This window comes from Boleophthalmus pectinirostris, unplaced genomic scaffold (assembly GCF_026225935.1).
Source record: "Boleophthalmus pectinirostris isolate CB_2022bp ecotype Guang Dong unplaced genomic scaffold, ASM2622593v1 HiC_scaffold_3, whole genome shotgun sequence".
NCBI lineage: Eukaryota > Metazoa > Chordata > Actinopteri > Gobiiformes > Gobiidae > Boleophthalmus > Boleophthalmus pectinirostris.
This window is the reverse complement of record NW_026571299.1, coordinates 310,463-319,776: the sequence shown is the minus strand read 5'-3', so window position 1 is coordinate 319,776 and position 9,314 is coordinate 310,463. Positions and strand designations below refer to the sequence as shown.

The 9,314-nt window shown below is 50.2% G+C and overlaps 1 protein-coding gene across 1 annotated transcript in view; it reads left to right on the top strand.

Annotated features, from left to right (window-relative positions):
• The first annotated feature begins 14 nt into the window (after positions 1-14).
• The window catches only part of tpgs2 (tubulin polyglutamylase complex subunit 2), a 12,460-nt gene continuing 3,160 nt past the window's right edge, over positions 15-9,314 (top strand). Inside the window, exons 1-6 of the mRNA XM_055160978.1 lie at positions 15-166; positions 2,660-2,739; positions 3,560-3,647; positions 5,281-5,415; positions 7,351-7,452; positions 8,295-8,458. Of these exons, the coding sequence (XP_055016953.1) occupies positions 91-166; positions 2,660-2,739; positions 3,560-3,647; positions 5,281-5,415; positions 7,351-7,452; positions 8,295-8,458 (645 nt within the window). The 5' untranslated portion in view covers positions 15-90. The remainder of the gene's footprint in view (positions 167-2,659; positions 2,740-3,559; positions 3,648-5,280; positions 5,416-7,350; positions 7,453-8,294; positions 8,459-9,314) is intronic.

Sequence of the window (9,314 nt, the reverse complement as noted above, 5' to 3'; positions counted from 1 at the left end):
GTGTGTGCTTCCCGTTGTTGATAGGCGGCGGTGGCAGGAGGAGGACGAGACTCTGAAAAACTCTTCTTTTTTTTTAACGAATTTATCAAAATGGACGAAGTCAAAGACAATGCGGCGTTTAAAGGAGTCGCCGAAAGGTTGACTTTAGGGATTATTCGGATTCTCGGTGCGTGTTACGTTCATTTTAGCCCAGAAACGAGCATTTGGACGATTTGCTGCAGTGATGTTTATATCACAGAAACTGTTTTAGACCTGGTTTAGACCTGGTTTAGTCCTGGTTTAGTCCTGGTTTAGTCCTGGTTTAGACCTGGTTTGAGTCCTGGTTTAGTCCTGGTTTAGTCCTGGTGTAGTCCTGGTTTAGTCCTGGTTTAGTCCTGGTTTAGACCTGGTGTAGTCCTGGTTTAGTGGTCCTGGTTTAGTCCTGGTTTAGACCTGGTTTAGTCCTGGTTTAGTCCTGGTGTGGTCCTGGTTTAGACCTTGTTTTTAGACCTGGTGTAGTCCTGGTTTAATCTTGGTTTAGACCTGGTTTAGACCTGGTTTAATTCTGGTTTAGTCCTGGTGTGGTCCTGGTTTAGACCTTGTTTAGACCTGGTGTAGTCCTGGTGTAGTCCTGGTTTAATCCTGGTTTAGACCTGGTTTAGTCCTGGTTTAGTCCTGGTTTAGACCTGGTTTTAGACCTGGTGTAGTCCTGGTGTAGTCCTGGTGTAGTCCTGGTTAGTCCTGGCTTAGTCCTGGTGTAGTCCTGGTTTAGTCCTGGTTTAGTCCTGGTTTAGACCTGGTTTAGACCTGGTTTAGACCTGGTGTAGTCCTGGTTTAGACCTGGTTTAGACCTGGTTTAGTCCTGGTTTAGACCTGGTGTAGTCCTGGTGTAGTCCTGGTGTAGTCCTGGCTTAGTCCTGGCTTAGTCCTGGTGTAGTCCTGGTTTAGTCCTGGTTTAGTCCTGGTTTAGTCCTGGTTTAGACCTGGTTTAGACCTGGTGTAGTCCTGGTTTAGTCCTGGTTTAGTCCTGGTGTAGACCGGGTTTAGTCCTGGCTTAGTCCTGGTGTAGTCCTGGTGTGGTCCTGGTTTAGTCCTGGTTTAGACCTGGTTTAGTCCTGGTTTAGTCCTGGTGTGGTCCTGGTTTAGACCTTGTTTAGACCTGGTGTAGTCCTGGTTTAATCTTGGTTTAGATCTGGTTTAGTCCTGGTGTGGTCCTGGTTTAGACCTTGTTTAGACCTGGTGTAGTCCTGGTGTAGTCCTGGTTTAATCCTGGTTTAGACCTGGTTTAGTCCTGGTTTAGTCCTGGTTTAGACCTGGTTTAGACCTGGTGTAGTCCTGGTGTAGTCCTGGTGTAGTCCTGGCTTAGTCCTGGCTTAGTCCTGGCTTAGTCCTGGTGTAGTCCTGGTTTAGTCCTGGTTTAGACCTGGTTTAATCCTGGTTTAGTCCTGGTGTAGTCCTGGTGTAGTCCTGGTTTAGACCTGGTTTAGACCTGGTTTAGACCTGGTTTAGTCCTGGTTTAGTCCTGGTTTAGACCTGGTTTAGTCCTGGTTTAGTCCTGGTTTTAGACCTGGTTTAGACCTGGTGTAGTCCTGGTGTAGTCCTGGTGTAGTCCTGGTTTAGACCTGGTTTTAGACTGGTTTAGACCTGGTTTAGTCCTGGTTTAGAGACCTGGTTTAGACCTGGTTTAGTCCTGGTTTAGTCCTGGTTTAGACCTGGTTTAGACCTGGTTTAGTCCTGGTTTAGTCCTGGTTTAGTCCTGGTTTAGACCTGGTTTAGACCTGGTTTAGTCCTGGTTTAGTCCTGGTTTAGTCCTGGTTTAGACCTGGTTTTAGTCCTGGTTTAGACCTGGTTTAGACCTGGTTTAGTCCTGGTTTAGACCTGTTTTATACCTAGTTTAGTCCTGGTTTAGTCCTGGTTTAGACCTGGTTTAGTCCTGGTTTAGTCCTGGTTCAGTCCTGGTTTAGACCTGGTTTAGTCCTGGTTTAGTCCTGGTTCAGTCCTGGTTCAGTCCTGGTTTAGTCCTGGTTCAGTCCTGGTTTAGAACTGGTTTAGTCCTGGTTTAGTCCTGGTTCAGTCCTGGTTTAGTCCTGGTTCAGTCCTGGTTTAGTCCTGGTTTAGTCCTGGTTTAGACCTAGTTTAGTCCTGGTTTAGTCCTAAATGAGCATGTTGATGGTTTAAATGTTGTTTTTTTGTTCGTACAGAGAACATGCCCGGTGTGGCAGACGTTCGTTGGTTTATATGTTGTTTTTTGTTCGTACAGAGAACATGCCCGGTGTGGCAGACGTTCGTTGGTTTATTGTTGTTTTTTTGTTCGTACAGAGAACATGCCCGGTGTGGCAGACGTTCGTTGGTTTATATGTTGTTTTTTTGTTCGTACAGAGAACATGCCCGGTGTGGCAGACGTTCGTTGGTTTATATGTTGTTTTTTGTTCGTACAGAGAACATGCCCGGTGTGGCAGACGTTCGTTGGTTTATATGTTGTTTTTTTGTTCGTACAGAGAACATGCCCGGTGTGGCAGACGTTCGTTGGTTTATAATGTTGTTTTTTTGTTCGTACAGAGAACATGCCCGGTGTGGCAGACGTTCGTTGGTTTATATGTTGTTGTTTTTGTTCGTACAGAGAACATGCCCGGTGTGGCAGACGTTCGTTGGTTTATATGTTGTTTTTTTGTTCGTACAGAGAACATGCCCGGTGTGGCAGACGTTCGTTTTGCAGAGCGAGAGCCAGCGGAGAAGAGGAGCCTGTTGTCCTGGGAGCAGGTCAGACTCTGACACTGTGGAGATACACACAAATATTATACACAAGAGTTTTATTAAAGCGTTATAATGCTCCTCACACCAGAAAACACTGAACACTCTGCTCTGTTTGTCGCAGATTTTATTCATTATCTTTCTATTCTGTTTTTGATTTTTAGATTTTATTACTTTTAGATTTAATTACTTATCTTTTTATTTTTACATTTTATTACTTTTTTATTTTTACATTTTATTACTTTTTTTATTTTTACATTTTATTACTTTTTTATTTTTACATTTTTACATTACTTTTTTATTTTTACATTTCATTACTTTTTTATTTTTACATTTTGCTACTTTTTTATTTTTAGATTTAATTACTTTTCTTTTTATTTTTAGCTTTCATTACTTTTTTATTTTTACATTTTATTTCTTATCTTCTTATTTTTAGATTTTATTACTTTTTAAATTTGAGATTTTATTACTTTTTATATTTAGATTTTATTAATTATCTGTTTATTTTTACATTTTATTACTTTTTTATTTTTACATTTTATTACTTAATAAAATCTAAAAATAAAACAGTAATAAAATGCAAAAATAAAAAAAGTATCTTTTTATTTTTAAATTTCATTACTTTTTATTTTTTTAAATTTCATTACTTTTTTTTTATTTTTACATTTTATTTTTACATTTTATTACTTTTGTATTTTTAGATTTTATTTCTTATCTTCTTATTTTTAGATTTTTAGATAGGAGAGGATTATAACAGAACTTGTTGGTTGTTTGTTTCGATGTGCGTTGACGTCGTCTGTTTTTGTTTCTGTCTCTGATTCTTTTGCAGAAAAACACTTGTATTTTACCTGAAGATCTGCGGGATTTTTACCTGACGACCGACGGATTCACCCTGAACTGGAACGTCAAACTAGACAGTACGACTCAGTCACACTCTGTTTAGTGTTAAAGTGTGTGTCAGGTTAAAGTGTGTGTCAGGTTAAAGTGTGTGTCAGGTTAAAGTGCGTGTCAGGTTAAAGTGTGTGTCAGGTTAAAGTGTGTGTCAGGAGAGGTTAAAGTGTGTGTCAGGAGAGGTTAAAGTGCGTGTCAGGAGAGGTTAAAGTGCGTGTCAGGAGAGGTTAAAGTGCGTGTCAGGAGAGGTTAAAGTGTGTGTCAGGAGAGGTTAAAGTGCGTGTCAGGAGAGGTTAAAGTGCGTGTCAGGAGAGGTTAAAGTGCGTGTCAGGAGAGGTTAAAGTGTGTGTCAGGAGAGGTTAAAGTGTGTGTGTCAGGAGAGGTTAAAGTGCGTGTCAGGAGAGGTTAAAGTGTGCGTGTCAGGAGAGGTTAAAGTGTGTGTCAGGAGAGGTTAAAGTGTGTGTCAGGAGAGGTTAAAGTGTGTGTCAGGAGAGGTTAAAGTGTGTGTCAGGAGAGGTTAAAGTGTGTGTCAGGAGAGGTTAAAGTGTGTGTCAGGAGAGGTTAAAGTGTGTGTCAGGAGAGGTTAAAGTGTGTGTCAGGAGAGGTTAAAGTGCGCGTCAGGAGAGGTTAAAGTGCGCGTCAGGAGAGGTTAAAGTGTGTGTCAGGAGGTTAAAGTGTGTGTCAGGAGAGGTTAAAGTGTGTGTCAGGAGAGGTTAAAGTGTGTGTCAGGAGAGGTTAAAGTGTGTGTCAGGAGAGGTTAAAGTGTGCGTCAGGAGAGGTTAAAGTGCGTGTCAGGTTAAAGTGTGTGTCAGGAGAGGTTAAAGTGTGTGTCAGGAGAGGTTAAAGTGCGTGTCAGGTTAAAGTGTGTGTCAGGTTAAAGTGTGTGTCAGGTTAAAGTGTGTGTCAGGAGAGGTTAAAGTGTGTGTCAGGAGAGGTTAAAGTGCGTGTCAGGAGAGGTTAAAGTGTGTGTCAGGTTAAAGTGTGTGTCAGGTTAAAGTGTGTGTCAGGTTAAAGTGTGTGTCAGGAGGGGTTAAAGTGTGTGTCAGGTTAAAGTGTGTGTCAGGAGGTTAAAGTGTGTGTCAGGAGAGGTTAAAGTGTGTGTCAGGAGAGGTTAAAGTGTGTGTCAGGAGAGGTTAAAGTGTGCGTCAGGAGAGGTTAAAGTGTGCGTCAGGAGAAAGTGTCAGGAGAGTTAAAGTGTGCGTCAGGAGAGGTTAAAGTGTGCGTCAGGAGAGGTTAAAGTGTGCGTCAGGAGAGGTTAAAGTGTGCGTCAGGAGAGGTTAAAGTGTGCGTCAGGAGAGGTTAAAGTGTGCGTCAGGAGAGGTTAAAGTGTGCGTCAGGAGAGGTTAAAGTGTGTGTCAGGAGAGGTTAAAGTGTGTGTCAGGAGAGGTTAAAGTGTGTGTCAGGAGAGGTTAAAGTGTGCGTCAGGGTAAAGTGTGCGTCAGGTTAAAGTGTGCGTCAGGTTAAAGTGTGCGTCAGGTTAAAGTGTGCGTCAGGGTAAAGTGTGCGTCAGGTTAAAGTGTGCGTCAGGGTAAAGTGTGCGTCAGGGTAAAGTGTGCGTCAGGGTAAAGTGTGCGTCAGGTTAACGTGTGCGTCAGGTTAAAGTGTGCGTCAGGGTAAAGTGTGCGTCAGGTTAAAGTGTGTGTGTGCGTGGTGTTTCAGACGAGAGCGTTCCTCTGGGTTGTATGAAGTTGAACTCGGTGTCTCGTCTGGTTCCTCTGGTGCCGCCCGTGTCTCTGTTCTCTCTGCCCAACGCCCCGTCCCTCTGCGACCTCGACTGGGACGACAAGGAAGCAGGTCTGGGTCCTCTCTGTGTGTCAGGTCCCTCCCCGAGTGTGTCAGAGTGTGTCAGGTTCCTCCCCGTGTGTGTCAGGTCCCTCCCTGTGTGTGTCAGAGTGTGTCAGGTTCCTCTCCGTGTGTGTGTCAGGTCCCACCGTGTGTGTCGGGTCCCTCCGTGTGTGTGTCAGGTCCCTCCGTGTGTGTGTCGGGTCCCTCCGTGTGTGTGTCGGGTCCCTCCGTGTGTGTGTCGGGTCCCTCCCTATGTGTGTGTCAGGTCCCTCTGTGTGTGTGTGTCGGGTCCCTCCGTGTGTGTGTCGGTCCCTCCCGTGTGTGTCGGGTCCCTCCGTGTGTGTCGGGTCCCTCCGTGTGTGTCGGGTCCCTCCGTGTGTGTGTCAGGTCCCTCCGTGTGTGTCAGGTCCCTCCGTGTGTGTCAGGTCCCTCCGTGTGTGTGTCGGGTCCCTCCGTGTGTGTCGGGTCCCTCCGTGTGTGTCGGGTCCCTCCGTGTGTGTGTCGGGTCCTCCGTGTGTGTCGGGTCCCTCCGTGTGTGTCGGGTCCTCCGTGTGTGTGTGTCGGGTCCCTCCGTGTGTGTGTCGGGTCCCTCCGTGTGTGTGTCGGGTCCCTCCGTGTGTGTCGGGTCCCTCCGTGTGTGTCGGGTCCCCTCCTCGTGTGTGTCGGTCCGTCCCTCCGTGTGTGTCGGGTCCCTCCGTGTGTGTCGGGTCCCCTCCCGTGTGTGTCGGGTCCCTCCGTGTGTGTCAGGTCCCTCCGTGTGTGTCGGGTCCCTCCGTGTGTGTGTCGGGTCCCTCCGTGTGTGTGTCGGGTCCCTCCGTGTGTGTGTCGGGTCCCTCCGTGTGTGTGTCGGTCCTCCGTGTGTGTGTGTCGGGTCCTCCGTGTGTGTGTCGGGTCCCTCCGTGTGTGTCGGGTCCCTCCGTGTGTGTCGGGTCCCTCCGTGTGTGTGTCGGGTCCCTCCGTGTGTGTGTCGGGTCCCTCCGTGTGTGTCGGGTCCCTCCGTGTGTGTGTCGGGTCCCTCCGTGTGTGTCGGGTCCCTCCGTGTGTGTCGGGTCCCTCCGTGTGTGTCGGGTCCCTCCGTGTGTGTGTGTCGGGTCGTCCTCCCGTGTGTGTGTCAGGTCCCTCCGTGTGTGTGTCGTCGGGTCCCTCCGTGTGTGTGTCAGGTCCCTCCGTGTGTGTCAGGTCCCTCCTCGTGTGTGTCGGGTCCCTCCGTGTGTGTGTCGGGTCCCTCCGTGTGTGTGTCAGGTCCCTCCGTCGTGTGTGTCGGGTCCCTCCGTGTGTGTGTCGGGTCCCTCCGTGTGTGTCGGGTCCCTCCGTGTGTGTCGGGTCCCTCCGTGTGTGTGTCGGGTCCCTCCGTGTGGTGTGTCGGTCCCTCCGTGTGTGTCAGGTCCCTCCGTGTGTGTGTCAGGTCCCTCCGTGTGTGTCAGGTCCCTCCTCGTGTGTGTCGGGTCCCTCCATGTGTGTCAGGTCCCTCCGTGTGTGTGTCAGGTCCTCCTCGTGTGTGTCGGGTCCCTCCGTGTGTGGTCGGGTCCCTCCGTGTGTGTGTCGGGTCCCTCCGTGTGTGTCGGGTCCCTCCGTGTGTGTCGTCGGGTCCCTCCGTGTGTGTGTCGGGTCCCTCCGTGTGTGTCGTGTGTCGTCGTGGTCCCTCCGTGTGTGTCGGGTCCCTCCGTGTGTGTGTCGGGTCCCCTCCGTGTGTGTGTGTCGGGTCCCTCCGTGTGTGTCGGTCCCTCCGTCCCTCCGTGTGTGTCGTGTCGGTCCCTCCGTGTGTGTCGGGTCCCTCCGTGTGTGTCGGTCCCTCCGTGTGTCCCCTCCGTGTGTGTGTCGGGTCCCTCCGTGTGTGTCGGGTCCCTCCGTGTGTGTGTCAGGTCCCTCCGTGTGTGTCGGGTCCCTCCGTGTGTGTCAGGTCCCTCCGTGTGTGTGTCAGGTCTAACCCTGGTCTCTCTTCAGACTCGGCTCCTCCGCACTTTGACTCTCGCAGTCGGATCTTCGAGCTCGATTCTTGTGGAGGAAACGGAAAAGTGTGTTTGGTTTACAGGAACTGCACCCCAGGTACCGAGTCTCCTCAGAACCATCTAGACCGGGTTTAGTTCTGGTTTAGTCCGGGTTTAGTCCTGGTTTAGTCCTGGTTTAGTCCTGGTTTAGTCCTGGTTTAGACCTGGTTTAGTCCTGGTTCAGTCCTGGTTTAGTCCTGGTTCTGGTTCTGGTTTAGTCCTGGTTTAGTCCTGGTCTAGTTCTGGTTCTGGTTTAGTCCTGGTCTAGTCTAGTTCTGGTTCTGGTTTAGTCCTGGTCTAGTCCTGGTCTAGTTCTGGTTCTGGTTTAGTCCTGGTCTAGTCCTGGTCTTAGTCCTGGTTCTAGTTCTGGTTCTGGTTTAGTCCTGGTCTAGTTCTGGTCCTGGTTTAGTTCTGGTTCTGGTTTAGTCCTGGTCTAGTCCTGGTTTAGTTCTGGTTCTGGTTTCAGGTGTGGTGTCTCAGAGCAGTGAGGTCTGGTTCTTGGACCGGGCTCTGGGTTAGTCCTGGTTTAGTTCTGGTTCTGGTTTCAGGTGTGGTGTCTCAGAGCAGTGAGGTCTGGTTCTTGGACCGGGCTCTGGGTTAGTCCTGGTTTAGTTCTGGTTCTGGTTTCAGGTGTGGTGTCTCAGAGCAGTGAGGTCTGGTTCTTGGACCGGGCTCTGGGTTAGTCCTGGTTTAGTTCTGGTTCTGGTTTCAGGTGTGGTGTCTCAGAAGCTGGTTCTTGGAGTGAGGGTCTGGTTCTTGGACCGGTTCTTGCTCTGGGTTAGTCCTGGTTTAGTTCTGGTTCTGGTTTCAGGTTCTGGTGTGGTGTTCTCAGAGCAGTGAGGTCTGGTTCTTGGACCGGGCTCTGGGTTAGTCCTGGTTTAGTTCTGGTTCTGGTTTCAGGTGTGGTGTCTCAGAGCAGTGAGGTCTGGTTCTTGGACCGGGCTCTGGGTTGGCATCTTCTCACGTCGTCCTTCACGTCGTTCTTCAGACTCATGATCACTCACCTGGGCCTCCCCGAGTGGCTCTACAACTTCACCCCCTACGGACCCTCGCCCCAGGCCAAGGTACCACCTGGACCAGGACCGGACCAGACCAGGACCAAGACCAGGACCAAGACCCGGACCAGACCGGACCAAAGACCCGGACCAGGGACCCGGACCAGGACCAGGACCAGGACCAAGACCCGGACCCGACCAGGACCAAGACCGGACCAAGACCCGGACCAGACCCGGACCAGGACCAGACCAAGACCAAGACCAAGACCCGACCGAGACCGGACCAAGACCAAGACCCGGACCTGGACCTGGACCCGGACCAAGACACAGACCTAGACCTAGATCTAGACCAGACACAGACCCAGACCCTCGCCCCAGGCCAAGGTACCACCCGGACCTGGACCCAGACTCAGACCTAAACCCAGACCCAGACCCAGATCTAGACAAGACCCAGACCCTCGCCCCAGGCCAAGGTACCACCTGGACCCGGACCCAGACTCAAACCTAGGCCCAGACCTAGACCCAGACCTGGACCTGGTCCTGGACCCAGACTTGGACCCAAACTCAGACCCGGACCCAGACCCAAACCTATACCAGGACCCGGACCAGGACCCGGACTCGGACCCGGACTCAGACCCAGACACAGACCTAGATCTAGACCCGGACCCAGACCCAGACTCGGACCCAGACCAAGATCCAGACCAAGACCCAGACCAAGAACAAGACCCGGTTTAGTCCTGGTTTAGACCTGGTTTAGTCCTGGTTCAGTTCTAGTTTAGTTCTGGTCGGACCCGGACTCAGACCCAGACACAGACCTAGATCTAGACCCGGACCCAGACCCAGACTCGGACCCGGACCAAGATCCAGACCAAGACCCAGACCAAGAACAAGACCCGGTTTAGTCCTGGTTTAGACCTGGTTTAGT